A 20,630-nucleotide genomic window follows, 5' to 3' on the forward strand; every position below is an offset into this window, starting at 1 on the left:
GACCTCTGTGGACTTGTGGATGATCTGCCATGTATCTTGACAAATTGAACTCCAGTCTACAAAGGCTTATACTTACCACAGAAAACTTCCAGAAGGGCAGCTGTGTTAGTCTGCTGCAGCAAAATCAACGGAGACTATTGTTGTTATGTACTGAAGTTCTCACCCTGGGCCAGCAGGGGGATACTGTAGATAGTTATGCAAATGAAGGATCAAAAGTGACGTTCAGTGATTGGATAGTTTTAGAAAGTTGTTACAGTAACGTGGTACTGGAGCTCTATATAAGCAGGCTGACTGAGCCCTTCAGTTCAGTTCTGTCCTGGCCTGTGAATAAACAAGAGCTGTTTGAAGAATCGCTGTGTCGTCTGATATGTTCACCTACAACTTAACAATTGTGGTACCTCAACAGCTAACAAATTTAGTGTGATTTTGTTGAGATTCTTGCACTTCAAAGGGTTGGACTAGATGACTCTGGGGTCCCTCCGAATTCTATGATTAGATTCATCATGGCACAGGCTTAAATAGGCTACAGTCAGCTTCATCAGACACATTATGCTTATGCCGTAATATATTTGATAGTGTTTGCTTAAGGTGCCACAGAATCTTTAGGGTTTTTTTAAAAAAAAAATATTTAAGGGACCACGAGACTCTTCGTCATTCTTCCTGAAAGAAGTTCTCACGAACTATCATGACCACACACAAAAAAGACCAGAAGCTACTGATCTGACAGTCAGTGCATTATCCAAGAATGTCAACTGGCAGACTTGAAACACCAAACACCTACAGCCTTTGGCTGGTATAAAGGGGTAGCTTTATGTTCCTTACTAAATAAATAAAAATTAAGCTCAGATTTTTCCAAGCGTGGGTGAAAAGATATGATCAGACGCGTGATGCTTTTCCAGAATGAAACATTTCACCAGACTGCAATCAGTGTGTTTCTTATTCCCTCCCCTCTTTAAAAAAAATCAGAAATCTGCCCTCCTGTTACCACAAAATTTAAAAATATTTTATTTCATGCATTTGGGGAGGGAGAGAAGATAACAGCATTTACAGCATTTAACAAAGTACATTCAACGATGTGCCCCACATGCCAAAACAGCAGTATCTCTTTTTTCTTCCTATCAACAAATCCTTCTAGAACTAATAATTTACAATATTTAAAATCATCCATACCATGTAGAGTATGAACATATCTCGAGGATAAAGCGCTTTAACAGTGGTATTTATACTATGATAAAGGTTTGCAAAGTGGGCAGTTTTACAACCAGGATTCAGCACGCAGCCCATGCCTCGTTCACGCTACGGTTTGGCAGTGTGTGATGCCCCATTGCTTTGTGGGACAATGTGACCCTTCTTATGTGCAAACGGATCTGGATGCGATGGGATCTTTTGAACTGGGATCCACCTGTTGAGTGCATGAACAGCGCAAAGGGGATATTGGCATTCTGCAAGCTAATTTCTCTTCAAGTGCTTGAGACCCTTTAAAAGCCTCTTCCTCCCCTTAGCTCAGACGCAAACAAATGGAAATGGATGGATACTTCATTTTTTCCTCAACTTGAGTCCAAAAATTAACCTCATAACTGTCTCACTCGTCCAGTTTTCAACGCTGAAGTTCGAGAACACTTGTTTCTAGAAATGAGTGCATATCCCTATATTGCATATCCATATATTACATTAAACTGCACGAGCAGTCCTGTTCTGAAAGGCATCCGTTCACATTTCAAGCTTCAGAACTGAATACATTGTTTTCCCTTTTAATTAAACCTCATTCCTAACAGGCTTTAATATTCTCCCGCTCCCCACAAAATAATGGGTAAGATTCCGTGTTAGTCATACTGCAGACCCACAAGTCAATGGAACTAAGCAATCACAAGTTAAGTTGGATTTCACCCAGTACAATTATTTATAGGTGTCTCAGAGGAGGCCATCTTGCTCCTGGTTATGTGGCAGCCAGGGTGGGGAATATCAGGCCAAATGCGGCCCCTGGGCTTCTTGGGTCTGGCCCTCGGAACTCTCCATTATGCCTCTTGCTTGTCTGGATAGTAGAGAGGGAGGGTGTGTGTGTTGTGTAGAGAAACTAACCTACTATATAACGTACAAAATAAAATTTATGCTGTGCTCACTTTTGCCTGTGGCCCCCGTCGCCGCTGCCATGTGGCCCTTGGAAGGTTTCCCAGGAGGGAATGTGGCCCTCAGGCTCACAAAAAGGTCCACCAGCCCTGTATTCTAGCCTCAGAATGCAAAGAAGACACTTTTGTACCCAAAGCTATTGGTTTCCCTATGCACCATGTGGACAACAAGATAAAAAAGAACCCCAGAACTTGTCTCTTACTATCTATTTTTTTGGGGGGGGGGTGAGAGGGAGTGAGAGCACTCATTTTGCAAAGTAAGAGAGTCACAGCCTCAGCAGTAGCTGGGCAGCACAATAATAATAATAATAATGCACCAAGAAAGATCCTGAGCGTGGCCTGTAGTAGCAAGTCTGGTGGCTTTTCCTTTTGGGTGCAGCAAGACACTAAATGGCTCTTTGGTCCCTTCTAGCTGTTAGATCTGTGAGCATGTCTGCATTGTGAATTTAAACAACTTTCAATATGGGTTTTCCCTCCTGCCCTGGCTGCAGTAGCCTAGGAACTGTAGTTGTGTGGACAATTAAGGATCTGTAATTTTAGGTTTCCCAGATATGCAAAACCGCCACTTTCCCAACTTCTTGGCAGGAACGTGCAACTGTTAATCCAGTTTCACACCAGCTTCAGAGATCTGCTTAAGGGCTGGATCTGTAAAGTTAGATATACAGTTTCACTCCTGTGGTGTAGTGGTTAAGAGCGGTAGTCTCGTAATCTGGGGAACCGGGTTCGCTTCCCCGCTCCTCCACATGCAGCTTCTGGGTAACCTTGGGCTAGTCACACTTCTCTGAAGTCTCTCAGCCCCACTCACCTCACATAGTGTTTGTTGTAGGGGAGGAAGGGAAAGGAGAATGTTAGCCGCTTTGAGACTCCTTAGGGTAGTGATAAAGCGGGATATCAAATCCAAACTCTTCTTCTTCTAACCCTTTTTTTCCTGTGCAAGGACAGACAACAAACAACAACACCACAATCTATCTACATGATGATATAGTCTTTGGGATGAGACTGAAGTGCTTTCAAAAGCAGCCACCCCACCTTATACCTGGAACTTACCTCCTGATAGGCTATGCGCCTTTTGAACGAATCAAACCATTTGCTTCCCACCTCCCCTGCCTCAAACTTCTGTCTTGTTCTCCCTTGTGAACCTGAATCGCTGCAAGAGATTTTGATGATGAGGAAGTGAAGGTACCTGAGGAGGAAGGACTTCACAACTCTGTACATATAAACATGGAAGGGGAAAGGGTGACATCAGTATATTGGTGACAAAGTCTGTGTATGCTGTGGCAAGAGCCGCCAAAATAAGCAGGGGTGATCAATGCGCCAACTGGGGTAAAATCCTGTGTCATGAAATCCAGGTCAGCCCAGTGAAGACCATAAAGAAAAGAATTACCGTATTTTTTTGCTCTATAAGACTCACTTTTTCCCTCCTAAAAAGTAAGGGGAAATGTGTGTGCGTCTTATGGAGCGAATGCAGGCTGCGCAGCTATCCCAGAAGCCAGAACAGCAAGAGGGATTTCTGCTTTCACTGCGCAGCGATCCCTCTTGCTGTTCTGGATTCTGAGATTCAGAATATTTTTTTTCTTGTTTTCCTCCTCCAAAAACTAGGTGCGTCTTGTGGTCTGGTGCGTCTTATAGAGCGAAAAATACGGTAGATTCAGCAAATGTAGGAACAAGATAAAACTGCCTGGTGAGCAAATTGCTCTGTCAGAATCAGAGATGGAGAACCTGTGGCCCTCCGGATACTGTTGGACTCCGAATCCCATCATCTCTGACCAGGTTCACGTGGGGAGATGGGGAGTCCAAGCGCAAGTGGAGAGTCATGGGTTCCCATTCTCTGATTCAGAGCATCCGATATTCTGGCTCAACACTCCTTCAACTCATTTTAACCCTTGGATCTGCTCACACTTTTCAGAGGGCGAACTGAAGGCAAGAAGCAAGGCTAAGAAACTTGTGGTTAAATGAGCCGCGTTTGGGTTCTCTGCCCTTCTTCAACCTCGGATAAGCAATCTCATACACAGGAACAGGGTTGTTTTCGTTTGGTGGCTGGAGTTCACAGTGTGACAGAGCACTCAGTATCCAATGAATGACTCAAAATAAGAGTTGGTATGACTGACAGAGCCTAGCATCTGATGCTGGTGTAGACAGGGGTCAGTTCCTTGCGGTATCAGTCCCGAGAAACCAACCTCTGATTTTCCTGGGTGTGCGAATAAGGCCTTAGACACCATCTCGTGAAACTTGTGAACAGATCTTTTGGAAAGTAGGTCACGTTACAGCCCTGCCTTTTGACATTTTCATCCTTCAGTATTAACATTTCCCCCAGAGCTCCCTGCGGAGCGAGAATGAAATCCAGATGGCAGGGGGTTAGAACCAGCAATCCACAATCAAATTCTTCAGGGCAAGTGTTAATATATGAAGAAAAAAAAATAGCAACAGGGGAATCGCGTCCCTTAAAAAATAAAAACAGAAATTCCAATGAGAACTGACATACATGCAGAGCCTGAGTGAACCTTCTCAAATCAAGAAAAGACTGTTCTTTTCACGGACTTGTCTATTTTACCAGCTTACTGTAATTCCACTGCCTAGTTGAAACCGATTTTTGGAGTAGTACAGATGATAAATAAATGAGTGGAACGCAATCACGCCCTCAGCCAGAGCTGGCTGAATTCCACTTATACTGAAACACACCGTGTAATCCAAAACAACTGATATCTGGCACAAAATTCGGCATCCAGACAATCTCTGCTTGTTTTAGTTTTTATGGCTGTAGAGGTGATCCAGAAACCGTGTGCCTTTGCCTACTGAAATTTTAGGTGCTCAAAGGCACAGCCAGAATGTGGAGATGGGGAGGAGCAGGGCTCCAGCGTCACGTGCAGAACTCCTCGTATTTCTACTGTGGGCAGCAGAAGACATCATGTAAACGAAGCAAAACATATGCAAAGAACACACATTTGCTTAAAATGCACAACTGACTTAGGCCACACAATATAGAATACACTTTGGAACACAATCTGATTTTTTTGATTATTATTTTTTTTTTGTGGTGTGGGGTGAGGAGATACTAAAAAAACCATAGCCATGGGATCTGCTGTTATTTGCCATGTTTCCAAAGGATTGCTAAACTGGCACTGAGCAACGTCAATCAACTCAGCAAGGAGATGACCAGATACAATTTTCTGTGACTGGCTGGTGGGACATCCTCTTGCGACTACAAATGAATATGAAGACATCCACTTGCAGGCTGCTGAACAGCCTTTCCTTATCAAGATTCCTACCATTTTAATGCTCCTTAGCATGTACAGCGGTACCTCTGGATACGAATGGGATCCGTTCCAGAGCCCCGTTCGCATCTAGAAGCAAACGTAACTAGTGACGGCTTTTCGCCGCTTCTGCGCATGCGCGTGACGTCATTTCGAGCGTATGCGCATGCGCAAGCGGTGAAACCCAGAAGTAACGCGCTCCGTTACTTCCGGGTTGCCGCAGAGCGCAACTCGAACGCGCTCAACCCGAAGCACATTCAATCCGAGGTATGACTGCATATTCCCCTAAGCAATGCCTTTGGTGAAAAGTAGGGATGTCACCTGAATTAATCTTAGTTCAATTCTTCATAGGGGTTTAGTTGATTAACCAACTAAACCCACATTAAAAAATGTCATCTAAATAATCATTCCGAAGAAACGAGATAGATAGTACTTTCTTTGGTTTTAGAATATGTATAAATGTGCCACAACAGGCATCAACATAGAAGAGGGAATGTTTCTTTTAAGACAGCACTTGACAGCTGTAGTTTGCAGAAGCGCTTCCATAAAAAGAAAATTATATATATAAAACCCTGCTGGCAATTAATGGGGGTGGGTGGGCACTTTTTAATCAATAAAAATGAACAACTGATTAATCCAATTGATCTGACAAAAGCTGCAACCCTGCACAGTGGCCTGGAAGGGGTTCCCATTGAATTTAAGACGACTTATCTCTAATGGCTAGGATTGCATTGCATATGTTGCAGCTCTAGTAGTAAATCATTTCGAAACATTACTTCCGCCTCAGGAAAATGTTTTTTGAGAGCTTCCATTGCAAATAAGCAAGACGGGGGTCTTTAATGTGTAAACTGGCCCCTTACAATTGCAGGAAGCAGAGCCAAGCGACAGCTTGTGGATTCATTAGCAACCTCCTGTTTAGGGTTCCGGGCAAGGGAATATATTGCAGAGACAGACTGCTGTGGTCTCCATCTCTGGGATTTTAAACAATTATTTCTCTCCTAGGTGGGTAGGTTAGAACTGCTTCTCCTTTGGGTCCAAGGAAAAGATAGCTTTGCGGGAATCTTACAAGGTTCTACAATTCCCATAGTTTCACGTTGGACATGATCACTTTTGCAGTCATATCCCTGACTTGATAACTTTAGGATGGACTGGATACGTTTGCCCTCTGGATTATAATTGCCACCCAATATACAAAGGAATCCTCTTTGCTTTCTGCTCCCAACAGCCAAAGACAGTTCTATGTGCACCATAACTTTTGCTTCTAGGACTTAGTAATGGCTTCTCCTTTTTCAAACAGAAGTAGATATGTGCCTTTGATCTTTTGTGCTGGGGATTTATTTCCACTGGCTTCAAGCCGCGCCTGCTTTTTTTAAGGGTTGCCAACCAGGTGACAAGCTAGTTCTACAGAGCACCCGGCCCATTCTGCGGCTTTCAGTGCTTGTCTCCCAACAAGAGGCTGCCAAACAATCTTCCATTTTTTGTTCTTTCGCGGCTGATCAAGTCCGTGAGACCCTAACGGACACGTCACGCAAGCAGATGATTCAATGGCGTTCGTAAGGCAAGATGTCATTCCTTGCCAGCATCGCCTCAGTTCCTCCCAATCCCTCCATCTCAGTCACCCATCAGCCCCCACAAAGCCAAGATGGCTGCAAGTACGCTTTGGAGACTTGGCAAGATGGATGCTGCCTGGCCAACAAGGCGTGATTGTCAGCAGCGCAGCAGATATGGCAGTAACCCAAACAGGAAATTGAGGCTGGATCTGGAAGTTTGCGGTTTTGGTCCTGTTGCTCAGTCCTCCGCGATGGTGTGAATCTTTGGTCCATTCCCCGTCCCTCCCGATAACGGGAAGGTCTGCTAGAGGCTAAAGCTCACGAACGGGTGCCTCAGGAGGTCTTCTGCGGTGGGCCTTCGCTTCTCTTCCACGAAGATCAACTTGAGGAAGCTGCGGCAGTAGTCCGAGACGCCATCTGGAAGCTGGGGCTTTGTGGGCTGTGTTGCGATCTTGAAAATGGCGGCCATGGCTTCAAATTCTGCCCAGGGTGGCTTCTCGGTCAGCATTTCCACCACGGTGCAGCCCACACTCCTGCAAGAAAACGCCAAGGGGAAGGAAGGAATTAAGAAAGAAGAAAGGCTCTCTTACCCTCACAATTCATTGATTATTACATTTCAATCCAACCTTGCATCCATAGGAGCCCAGGGCAGTAAACACAAACATGTTAATATAATATAATTATATATATATATATATATATATATATATATATATATATACACACACACACACACACACACACACACATACACACACCATATTTTTCGCTCTATAAGATGCACCAGACCATAAGACGCACCTAGTTTTTGGAGGAGGAAAACAAGAAAAAAATATTCTGAATCTCAGAAGCCAGAACAGCAAGAGGGATCCCTGCACAGTGAAATCAGCAATCCCTCTTGCTGTTCTGGCTTCTGTGATAGCTGCACAGCCTGCATTCGCTCCATAAGACGCACACACATTTCCCCTTACTTTTTAGAAGGGAAAAAGTGAGCCTCGTAGAGCAAATAATACGGTATTTCAAAACTCAATCGGTCACACATATTATGGTTTTTATAGCATTTATATCAATATACAAAATGCCTTAGGCGGTCCTATCTGATTTTTCCTCACAACAACTCTGAGGAAAACCTGGCTGATAGAAATTGATTCGGCCTGTTTTATCCATTGTCCAAAAGGAAGGTGGAAGTTGAGAAGACTGGAAAATCTTCTACCACATGCAAGCTGAAGGCTGTTACCAATACGTGCAAATCTCATTTATTTTCTGTTCATTTGTAACTTTTCTTAAAAATCCAGCGCTTATTGTTGTAACAATCTTATTTAAACCACTTTGTGAGATCTGCCTGAAAAGTGGGACGCCAATACTCTAAATAAAAAGGCATTCACAATTATATACACTAGGAGATTCCAGCAATAACTCTGCTATCGCTACCCTTCCACCTCAACAACCGAAACACATTTCTGGGATTAACTGAGATCTTACCACACGTCAGCTTTCCTTCCATATCCTTCCCCGCTGATCACCTCGGGGCTCATCCAGTATGGCGTCCCCGTGACGGACTTCATCCCTGTTCCAGACATACAGATGGTCTGAATGCGTTTGCTGGCACCAAAGTCTCCGAGTTTCACATTCCCGGCAGAATCTCTCAATATGTTGGCACCTAAAGAAAGTAATAAAACAGCCCATTTCTGAAATGGAAGCTTAGTGGCAGAGCATGTTGGAGGATACGGTGGCACCATTCACATAGCGAAAGCTACCACAGAGATTGGTATATTGATATACAGAGATTGGTATATTGATTGATATTGGTATTTTCAAAAGCAAGGGGTCCATGTATTGGCTTCTGAAAAACCGGGGGTCAGCAGGACTTAGCTAATGGGGAGCCTCTGGGCTAGATGGATCAGTGATCTAGCAGTCTTGCACTGTACAAAATGCTGAATATCTTGTTTAAATATCAGGGTTCATTATTGTTCCATGTTAAAAAGCAGAGACATCACCTTGCCAACAAAGGCCCGTATAGTCAAAGCTATGGGTTTCCCAGTAGCGATGTATGGAAGTGAGAGCTGGACCATAAAGAAGGCTGATCGCTGAAGAATTGATGCTTTTGAATTATGGTGCTGGAGGAGACGCTTGAGAGTCCCATGGACTGCAAGAAGATCAAACCGATCCATTCTGAAGGAAATCAGCCCTGAGTGCTCACTGGAAGGACAGATTGTGAAGTTGAGGCTCTAATACTTTGGCCACCTCACGAGAAGAGAAGACTCCCTGGAAAAGACCCCGATGTTGGGAAAGATGGAGGGCACAAGGAGAAGGGGACGACAGAGGACGAGATGGTTGGACAGTGTTCTCGAAGCTACGGACATGAGTTTGACCAAACTGCGGGAGGCAGTGGAAGACAGGAGGGCCTGGTATGCTCTGGTCCATGGGGTCATGAAGAGTTGGACACGACTAAACGACTAAACAACAACAAATTGTGGTTGTTGTTAATTAAATCTGTTGGTTGCTTTATCTTGCCCAAAGTGACCCAAGGTGACTTCTGGCCAACTAAAAAAACAAAACAGAAAACTCACAGGTACAACTAAAACTGGGGGAGGAAGGACAACAGTGAACCTTATGCATGGATTCTGAACAAATATTTAACTTTATTTGTACCGGAACCAGTGTTTTTGCAACGTTACATGGCTGAGTCTTTCCCCCCACCTTCAACAATCAGAATGTTTGCTGGCATTTCATAACATCAGCTTAACTCAGCTGGTTGGAGGTGGTTGTGAGCTCATGGTCAGTGGTATTACGTGTTCCTTTTCCCCGCTGAGAGCATGCTTGCGGGTTGCAATAGGCCAGGCATAGGCAAACTCAGCCCCCCAGATGTTTTAGGACTACAACTCCCATCATCCCTAGCTAACAGGACCAGTGGTCAGGGATGATGGGAATCGTAGTCCCAAAACATCTGGAGGGCCGAGTTTGCCTATGCCTGCAATGCGCCCTTGGGGTTTATGCAAAATGTGCCTGCGCTGAATGGATTGGACCTCTTTGTCGCTTACAGTCAACGAGCTCACCTAAGCGAGCGGAAAATTCCCCCTGGGATCTCCACCTACCTTTGATATCTCTGTGTACAATCATGTTGCTGTGCAGGTAGAAAACCCCTTGCAGGATCTGCCGTGTGTATTTCCGGGTCACGTTCTCGGTCAGGGCCCCGTAGGCTTTCAGCTGGTCTTTGATGGAACCCTAAAGAACGTGGGGGGACAAACAAGGCTCCGTTGGCTACTCTGGATAATGGAACCGTGTCGTTTTATTAACGGCTTGAGCCATTTTGGTGAGGCTGGTCAAAAAGCAAGCTACATATCAAATAAGTAGCAACATTTCGAATCATAGAATCGTAGGGACCCCGAGGGTCAAATGCAAGCTGTCCCATACAGAGATCGAACCGGCAACCTTGGAGTTATTAGCTCACGCTCTAGCTAACTGAGCTATCTGCCAGGCATTTATGAAATGGAGAAGTGAACTGTTAGCTGACAGGACTGAAGGATCCTTCTTGCACCTGCTGAAAAGGGGGAAATTTTGCTGTAGTTTCCTCTGCTAAAGAGAGTTTAAATGCCAAGGGGAAGGGAACATACAGTACTCAATTAAAAATGGTTATTGTTTTTTAATGTGGAAATTGTCTTAAAGTTACCTTAAACCACAGGACAATACTGAAGATTCCAAATACTAGCTGCATTCCTCCCACCGTAAATGAAGCATACTGACATTTTAACACACATAGGTGTGCAAACTGAGTTTTCTTTTCCCCGAAAGCATATTGAAAACATTTCAAAATAGATGCAAAATTGCTTTGGGAAACCACTGAGGAAGGGAAGGGGCCATGACATCACGAACACTGGCCAATCAGTGGCTACCAAACCACCTCAGCCTGTATAAAATGTTCTATCTTTCCGCAGTTTATATCAGCTGTCTATGTAACATTTCTCCAAACAGCAGTACGTTCAAAATTATTTCAGGAAAGCAGGGGCACAGTCCACGTGGGCTGCAAGAAAAGGTTTGCTGGTCGAAGGAAGACGAGCAACACAGAGAGCGCCGGTTTTAGGGCAGTGCAGAAATTTCTCTTCCCTTTTCGAGTTGAGGAGGCACAAAATAACAACAACAACATCTGTTTTTTGTAATAATGTGATGTTTCAGTGAGCCTGTTGGGCAGACCCATAACGAAAGCAACTGTGCCTTAAAGGAATTATTGTGGAAATAAGCAGGGGAGAGTATAGCTGTCAACTTTTTCCCTTTTCTTGTGAGGAATCCTATTCGGAATAAGGGAATTTCCCTTTAAAAAAAGGGGAAACGTTGACAGCTATGGGGTAGAGGCACCAGATTTTGTCCTCGCTCAGGGAGCCATATGACCAAAGTCTGCTCCTGGGACACGGAAGGTCGACAACAATTTGGAGTCTGGGTTTATTAAGAAGTCCACAACCTTTACAAAAACGCCCATGCAGGCTGACTTACCCCTGGCATGTATTCCACAAAGATGGAGAGTTTTCTTTCCTCGGCATCCCGCAAGCAACCGTAATACTGGACGATCCGCTCATGGCGGAGGGTTTTGAGCAGCTGGATCTCACATTCCAAGGCATTGACCTCCTGCAGAAAGACAGAAGCAGTTGCAGGTGGAAAAGGAAGGGACCGTGGGCATAGCTAGTTGTTCTGGGGTGCAGGGCACGGATGGTGTTCGTGCAAGTTTGGGCCTAACGTCCTTCAAACCCCGACGGTCCCTAAAATGTCGAGCAGCACGGCAAGGAACAGGCGTGGGCTTCCAAAAATAGAAGACGGTTTCTCCGTGCTAACTGGATTCACACAATCGCTTCCTTCTCCCAATATGAAGCCCCAACAGATAGGGGAGAAAATAATAAGAGCGTCCTGAAGATCAGAAAACTCAAAAGGTCCACCTTGCTTCAGCATCCTGTTTCCACCATTGGGCAGCCAGGTATCTCTGAGAAGTTCACATGCAGAACATGTTTGTCCCCAACACATGGTGTTGAGAGGTCCATTGCTTCAAAGGTGTTTATATTATTATTACAGTGGTACCCCAGGCTAAGCACTTAATTCGTTCCGGAGGTTCGTACTTAACCTGAAACTGTTCTTAACCTGAAGCACCACTTTAGCTAATGGGGCCTCCTGCTGCCGCTGCACAATATCTGTTCTCATCCTGAAGCAAAGTTCTTAACCTGAAGCACTATTTCTGGGTTAGCGGAGTCTGTAACCTGAAGCGTATGTAATCTGAAGCACATGTAACCTGAGGTACCTTTGTAGTATTATTATTATTATTATTATTATTATTATTATTATTATTACAGTGGACGCTCGGATTGTGAACGTGATCCATGTTTGCACGTTTGCAACCCACAGCATCTGCATCCTGCAGCGCTCCATCTGCGCACATGCGGGTTGCAATTTGGCGCTTCTGTGCATGTGCAAAGCACGATTTAGTGGTTCTGCGCATGCGCGTGCGCCGAAACCCGGAAGTAACCCGTTCCTGTACTTCCTGGTTTCGGCGCATCTGTAACCCGAAAACGCACAGCCTGAAGCATCTGTAACCCAAGGTAAGGTTGTTTTATTATTATTATTATTATTATTATTATTATTATTATTATTATTATTATTGGCAATGGCCAATTTGCACGGGAATTACATTCCAGACCAATGTCGGTGGGGCCCTTGCAAGGCCACCCCATCCGCCCCTTTTCATGACATTTTCGGGTCACTTCCAGGGCCGGCGTGATGCGCACAGTCACACACATATTGGATGCACCTAAAACATTCCCTGCCTGTACAGTGGTACCTTGGTACTCGAACGGCTTGGCTCCCAAACAAATCGGCTCCCGAACGCCACAAACCTAGAAGTAAGATTTCCAGTTGGGGGTGTTTTTCGGAAGCCAAACGTCCGACGCTGCTTCCGGTTGAGTGCAGGAAGCTCCTGCAGACAATCAGAAGCCGCACCTTGGTTTTCGAACAGTTTCGGGAGTTGAACGGACTCCCGGAACGGATTAAGTTTGAGAACCAAGGTACCGCTGTAGTGAGGTTTGCATAAACGGCCCTTCATCCAAAGATCCGAGGGTGCTTCGCAGGGGAAAAATACAAAATGAGAATGCACAATACACAATAAAACAATTACCGTATTTTTCACTCTATAACACGCACCCGACCATAACACGCACGTAGTTTTTAGAGGAGGAAAATCCGTAGGCATGCCACCCGTAGGCATTCCCACCATAACACGCACAGACATTTCCCCTTACTTTTTAGGAGGAAAAAAGTGAGTGTTATGGTGCAAAAAATACAGTAACTTCCCCTCTGTTAAGCTGCCATGTCTAACAGTCATGGACACATCTATCCTCCTTGACTTTTCTCTGCAAAAGCAAGCACAAAGAACCAGGGTGCGCAATCTCTCTGCGCTTCCTCGTCGATATCCCAGGTCCTTCTCAATTGCTTATGACCCCTTATTGCCCCTTCCAGACCTTCCTGTCCAACAAAGGAACACACACAAATACATACAAGTTGATTTGGGCAGCGGGGGGGGGGGGGGGGGGAGAGAGAGTTCACAGTGCGTCTTATCTGGTCCACATACTCACTTTGCTTGTCTCTTGGCTGTCCGGGTCAAAGGGCACCTGCTTTACAGAGAGCTCCCGGCCAGTGTCGACGTCGTAGCAAAGGTAGACCTCTCCAAAGGCACCTCGGCCCAGCAGCTTCCCAAGTCTCCAGTTCACTGGGGCCTGCAGCGCTAAAAGGGAGGCAGAAACCAATGTCAGGGAGGGGTGGGGAGAAAGGCTTGAGACACCCTTGGTCTCCACACCAGTGCAGCCATCACCGTGTCAAAGAGTTGCAAAGGCTGCATTTTTTTCCGCTTGCACGTAATATGATGGCACCTTCAGAACACCAGTTTTCATTTCGAAGAAAACCCGAAGATACCTGCCTCTTTCTGAGCGCAAGAGGGAAGCAAGCCCCCAGTTTTGATTCGGGGGGGGGGGAACCAGTTCCTGAATTGTCAAAAAAAATGGCAGGGTGGCACTGCTGTAGCCTTTCTGACTCCAGGGGGTCTCCGAAGCTGCAATTACGATTCCAAGCCTGATATTTCATACACTGTGCAACTGGGGACTCTCCAAGCCAAACACAGCTGTGGCCTGCCTGGCGCTTGACAACGCTCCTGTTACTGCAAAAAACCTTCCCTTCCAAAAACAGCCGGACCTAAAGGGTTCTGGAGTCCTTTAATGGTTCACCATAGATGGGGTAGGGACGCGGGTGGCGCTGTGGGTTAAACCACAGAGCCTAGGACTTGCTGATCAGAAGGTCGGCAGCTCGAATCCCCGCGATGGGGTGAGCTCCCGTTGCTCAGTCCCTGCTCCTGCCAGCCTAGCAGTCTGAAAGCACGTCAAAGTGCAAGTAGATAAATAGGTACCACTCCGGTGGGAAGGTAAATGGCGTTTCCGTGCGCTGCTCTGGTTCACCAGAAGCGGCTTAGTCATGCTGGCCACATGACCCGGAAGCTGTACGCCGGCTCCCTTGGCCAGTAAAGCGAGATGAGTGCCGCAACCCCAGACTCGGTCACGACTGGACCTAATGGTCAGGGGTCCCTTTACCTTTATAGATGGGGTGCATTCTGCCGCCCCAGGAGTTCGCAGGGCCTTTTTTGTTCCCTGTGACAACTGGTGGATCCCTCTAGCCAAGTACTGCCAATGGAAGGTTTCCAGCAAGCTCACAACGCAGGGGTTGGAAACCCTTGGCCCTCCGGATATTGTTGGGACTCCGACTCCCATCAGCCCCAGCCACTGGGACAAATCCTGAGGGATGATGGGAGTTGCAGTTCAACAACATCTGGAAGGCACCAGGTTCCTTTCCTTTGCAGTGAAACAATCCCTTCAAGGCCAGCTCACTTTGCTTTTTGAATTTAAGAACAAGACAAAACAAAACCCTCTTTGCTGGCAAAATGCAGTTCTGCTCTATGTTAACATCTCTGTGGGAGCACTAAGTTTCTGTGAATTTGGCAAGACCCCCCTACAGATCACGTTCGCCCACCTCAACGGGCACGAAAGATCTTCACAATCTGAACAGCCTTTAAATGTGATTGCCTTGGAATGTTCATTACATTACGCAATTGCATCGGAATGTTTATCCTATTTGTCATGAACTGATAGGTTCAAATGATTGGCAGTTTGCTTGACGGGGACTTTAAAATGTTCTAGCAGGCCACGTAATCAAAATGAGAGTCATTTGCTGGGTTGCCATGCTATGCTTCGAAATGGTTGAGTGTCTCATCATTACTGAAACAGAACATTGATTGGCTTTTTCGTTTCGCTGGAAAATTTGCAGCGTGCAAATTCAAGGAACAAATAATAATAAATAAATAACCAGGCGTCCTGCAAGCTACGCCCTGATTTCTCCGCAGTCCAAGCGTTGGTTATTCAAGTCGGCATTCAGTTTTGCCGATGAGGCACAGAGCAAGGCAAGGTTTCGCAAACTTGGCTTTCCAGTTGTTGTTTTTTTCGACTACATTTCCCATCATCCCTGACCGCTGCTCCTGCTAGCTAGGGATGATGGGAGTTGTAGTCCAGCAACAGCTGGAGACTGAAGTTTGGGAAACCCTGGAGTAGGGAAGGCCCTTCCTAGCCCACCCCCCCCAACAGCCCCTTCACTGGGGGGCCCACTTACTGTTCCTCGTCTTGGCTGGAGAGGAGCCGAAACCTTGGAATATCTTGTCGCAGTTGTGCCACCACTTGTTTCCCCCGCGTTCCTCGTACCGCAAGGTGACAAGCTTGTTGTCTCCGTTGAAGCTTTTTGTCCTGCTGGACGGCATGATCTGGAAGAGGTTCTCCGGCGGCGCGTAACTCCTGGGGAAGGTTCTCCGGCCTTTCGGGGCAGGAAGAAGAAGAAGAGTTTGGATTCGATATCCCGCTTTGTCACTACCCGAAGGAGTCTCAAAGCGGCTAACATTCTCCTTTCGCTTTCTCCCCCACAACAAACACTCTGTGAGGTGAGTGAGGCTGAGAGACTTCAGAGAAGTGTGACTGGCCCAAGGTCACCCAGCAGCTGCATGTGGAGGAGTGGAGACGCGAACCCGGTTCCCCAGATTACGAGACTACTGCTCTTAACCACTACACCACACTGGCTCTGACTGCCTTTTGGCTTAAGTGAAGCTGCAAGTGGGTACAGTGCACGGCGAATGCATGCCGAGCTCTGCATCAGTAAAAGCGAGATGAGCGAGATGAGCGCCGCAACCCCAGAGTCGACTACGACTGGACCTAATGGTCAGGGGTCCCTTTACCTTTACTATATCCACTCTGGGAGGCTCCCAACAGAATATTAAGAATATGAAGAACAAAATAAAACATCAAACATTAAAAACTTCCCTAAAGAAGGCTGCCTTCAGGTGTCTTTTTAGAAAAGTCAGATATTTGTTTATTTCCTTGACATCTGGTGGGAGGGCGTTCCACAGGGCCAATGCAGGTCTTTCAGGACCTGTGTAATGTGGCCTTATATGGTGTTATATGCAGTGCTTCTTTTTTAAAAAAAATGTTTATGGGTACTCTCTCATATTTGAGTCAAGAAAATCACCATTTTATAGTTCACATCGGGGAAAATAAGTACAGTAAATGGACAAAAGTTCAAAGATTCACAAAATGTTTAGGGGTATGCGTACCCCTGCGACCCTACAGAAAAAAAGCACTGGTTGTATGGAAGGATGTGCTCATGCACTCAGCTACAGGCCTTTCCTAGTGCGGATCAGGCAGGGTCCACCACCTGGAGACATTCGGTCTACTCACATTGATGCCACGTTGGGGAAGGAAAGCTATTATTTGGTGCCCACCTTATAGGGGCCCCACCCCGAACGGCACCTCTCTCCAGAGCTCGAGAGCCAGTGTGCTCAACGCAGCTGCAACAAGCCCAATTCCGGTTCCCAGTCTCTGCCCAAAGCACCCATTGAGTTGCTTTCTGCACCCTTCCCCTCGAAAACCCACCGATTTAAACAGCCTTACCGTCATTGTAGTCCTTGCGGCTCTGGGACAGGTGATACTGCCTTGGAAAAGTCCCTCCCTTGCCAAATCTCTCGCAAAATGGGATGTCGAAATCTGGCAAAAGTACAGAAATGACACTTACACCTAGTTTCTCTCCCCATGCTTTGCCCACAACACTCTTGCATAATAAAATCCAAGATGGCAGCACTTACGTTAAGATTGTACACGGTCATGTTGAGATATTTGATCATGTTTCGGGTTGAACTAAGAGCAGAACAACAAACCGTGGCCACAGCTGCACCTTGCATTTAAAGCATACGCTGTGAGTTAAAGCCTCAGCGCCTAGGGCTTGCCGATCGAAAGGTCGGCGGTTCGAATCCCTGCGGCGGGGTGCGCTCCCGCTGCTCGGTCCCAGCGCCTGCCAACCTAGCAGTTCGAAAGCACCTCCGGGTGCAAGTAGATAAATAGGGACCGCTTACCAGCAGGAAGGTAAACGGCGTTTCCGTGTGCGGCTCTGGCTCGCCAGAGCAGCGATGTCACGCTGGCCACGTGACCCAGAAGTGTCTCCGGACAGCGCTGGCCCCTGGCCTCTTAAGTGAGATGGGCGCACAACCCCAGAGTCTGTCAAGACTGGCCCGTACGGGCAGGGGTACCTTTACCTTTTTTTTTACTTTAAGCAACTACAGTTTTCCCCAAAGGATTCTGGGAAGTGTAGTTTGTTAAGGGTGCTGAGAGTTGTTAAGAGATCACTATTCGCCTCACACAGCTACAATTCCTAGAGTTGTTGATCCCTCTTCCTAGGGAAGTCTGGGAATTGTAGCTCTGTGAGGGGAACAGGGATTTCTTAGTGTAAGGTTACCAGATTTTTTCCTCTCTTGGCACCCATAACAAGCCACACCTTCCAGGATGCTTTGGGGGAAACCACACCCATTATAGTGGTATCATAGTGATTTAAACGTAAGGTGCAGACAGGGTCTCCGGATTCTTTTTGCAGATTTTGTTGATGCTGCTGCTCCTCCAAGCTGCTTTTGTCAAGAGGGGAAAGGGCTAAGAAATTACACGTGGGCCCCTCAAGGAAAATATATCTGTGGAAAAAACTGGAGGAAGTGTGGCTTCACCCTAAACTCAAATTCCGTCTTCTACGTGCCACATTTAATTGGTGCAAGAATGTTGCAATGGTAGCCAGCTGCCTCTCTGAGACATGACGGATGGTTCAAATGAAAGCAAGGAATGTGTGTGTGCTTGCTGAAAAATAATAATTTTGCATATATATGCACACACACACACACACCACAGATCACCAAAACGGATGCAACTCGAGGGCTATCTGCTGGCACAGCATTAACCAGGCGGCAAATCTAAAAGGTATATTGTTGCAAAAAGCTCATCTCTGGGTTCGCCGTCTTCCGCTGCCCAATTTTCCATTGCCGCACTTTTAACTCAGTCAAAAATCCTCCACTCACCGACCTCGCAAAGCCACTACTCGACGGTTACCCCTTTAGAGTCGGGTTTCCCAAACTTGGAGGTCCAGCTGTTTTGGGACTACAACTCCCATCATCCTGAGCTTGCAAAATCAGTGGTCAGGGATGATGGGAATTGTAGTCCAAAAACAGCTGGAGACCCAGGTTTGGGACACCCTGCTTTAGAGCCAAGGGGGCTTTCCTCCCACCCCCTTCTAGGAGCAGAGCATGTAGCGATGGTCGCACCATCAGCGTGAACAAAGCCCACCACGTCCTCGAGGCTCTGACGGAACAGTCTTTGAAAGGGAAATTTGAGCCTTGCGACCCAGGGGGCATATTAAAACTTCACAGGATCCCTTGGCCTTATTTGACGCTCGACTTCCATGCCTCAGCCCAGCGGCACCTCCACGAGCCAAACATTGTCTTTTCATCCTCTGGGCCCCCTGCCACGCATTCATTTTTTAATAGCAGAGGTCACTACGATGCAGCAATGATGAAATTTTCCGTGATTTCACCAGCTGGACATGTGCGCTCAAGCGAAGGCTTCTCAAGCCAGAGCTCTGCGAGTTAACGTGTGCGATTTTGATGTTCTCCATCTTCCAAAACGCCTGTTGTGTGGATATGCTTGCCCAGCAGTGCAACTGCCCAATTTTTGCCACAGCTCCATCCCTCTGGCTTCTCAGGGTTCTAGTCCTCAGGTAATTTTGTTACCTTATCTACATGGGCACTTTGCATACTGCTGAATTGAAGTAACCTATAAGCGGGCCACAGTAAAGCCACTTCCGCCCTTTAGAGGAGGTGGAGTTGCGGGCTTCACAGCCCCACCACGCGTGCGGCGGCTGGAACATAGCCCCGTGTGATTGGGGGGGATTCCCAGCCGTGTCACCTCCTGGCCAGCTAATTTAATGTAGGACACAGCCAGTGATTTCCCTCTTTGCCGCCTGTCAGCTGTTCCTGCTTTTCCCACCCTCCCACCCTATAAGGTTTTCGTTCCTTGACCTTGCTATGGACCTTGGTTGGTCGCCGTTAAGGGGCCTGGTAGGAATTTTTCCACTTGGCAAATTGGCACCAGCCACTTGGTTTTCACCTACCTCGTAGCAAATCGTCACAACTTCCTTGGTATTGGCGGTTAGGCATTGGTATTGCTCTGTAGATGGAAGAGGGGAGGAAGCGCCATCACCTGCCCCACATATTGAAGGGTAGTCCGATAAAGGATTCTGGGGGGCGTGGTCCTGTCCAAAGGTTAGGGCCCAAGGCACGTCCCCAGGCGGTGACCCCGGGGGAGTTCCTAGTTGATGTGCATCAGCAGGACTCCCCCTACTGGTGGTTAACCCTTCCCGGACTTCTAGCGGATGGGCTGGAGTCAGATATAGTCGGTTAGATCCAATGCCTAAGCCAATACCGCTCATCACCTGAAACCAATAAAGTTGTGGCCATATTTAGCCCATTAACCGTAATAATTGTGTCATGTGCCCTTATTTCCACTGATGGGGATGGGAACTCGCCACGCAAGATGAACAGATACAACAGAGATAAAACCTAACTCCAGAATCAGAAATGATTCTTCAGTATGGGCCTAAAGTTCAGCAGGGAGCGGGTTCCGCAAAACTGTGCCAACAAAACGGAACTGGCGGATATGAGCTGACCATGCAAGACTTCAAGGATCAGGCAGGGATGTAAGAGATGAGACTTTCCAAGGAAAAACATGGAATGGCATCATTTCACTCAAGGACTTCTCACAGTCTAGCCTTCAGCAGTCTCATGAGATTCTCAGGGTATCTCCAGGGATGTTGGAAATGGAAACAGGAGCAGAAATTTCCACAATTTGCATGTTTGCCTGAGGTCAGGAACACAAGCAAACATAAGCAGCACTCGCTGTCACTTTTTTTGGGGGGGGGGTCCATGAATGTTGCATTTTAACAATGAGATTTATTTGCCACCCTTCGTCACAAGATCTCAGGGTGGTTTGCAAGACAAAAATACAAGCAAAAATAAAAATAGTTAAAACAAAAACAACAAAATAACAACTCCCCTCCCAAGAAATTATAACGTTTTCTGAATTGTCCTGATGTTTCCCTTCCACCGAAATGCAATGGAGTTAATTACGAGATTAATTTGCATTCATTTTGGCCGCAGCAGCTAGCGAGTAAGTGACATAGTTTTGGCAGAAGCCAAACTGCAATGGAACAGAAACAGTGCTGATTGCAACCAACGTAGGTTGGGGTGGAAATTGCTGCCTCTGTACATCCTAGAGACC

General features: G+C 46.5%; 1 protein-coding gene across 1 annotated transcript in view; it reads right to left on the reverse strand.

Annotated features, from left to right (window-relative positions):
- Positions 1 to 981: 981 nt before the first annotated feature.
- The window catches only part of LOC307199135 (mitogen-activated protein kinase kinase kinase 3-like), a 111,383-nt gene continuing 91,734 nt past the window's right edge, over positions 982 to 20,630 (reverse strand). The window contains exons 11-17 of the mRNA XM_079946805.1: positions 16,935 to 17,027; positions 15,610 to 15,807; positions 13,536 to 13,684; positions 11,416 to 11,547; positions 10,023 to 10,152; positions 8,410 to 8,587; positions 982 to 7,460 (exon numbers count right to left, since the gene is read on the reverse strand). Coding sequence (XP_079802931.1) covers positions 7,232 to 7,460; positions 8,410 to 8,587; positions 10,023 to 10,152; positions 11,416 to 11,547; positions 13,536 to 13,684; positions 15,610 to 15,807; positions 16,935 to 17,027 — 1,109 coding nt within the window. The 3' untranslated portion in view covers positions 982 to 7,231. The remainder of the gene's footprint in view (positions 7,461 to 8,409; positions 8,588 to 10,022; positions 10,153 to 11,415; positions 11,548 to 13,535; positions 13,685 to 15,609; positions 15,808 to 16,934; positions 17,028 to 20,630) is intronic.

Source organism: Podarcis cretensis (assembly GCF_951804945.1).
Source record: "Podarcis cretensis genome assembly, chromosome: 12".
Lineage (NCBI taxonomy): Eukaryota > Metazoa > Chordata > Lepidosauria > Squamata > Lacertidae > Podarcis > Podarcis cretensis.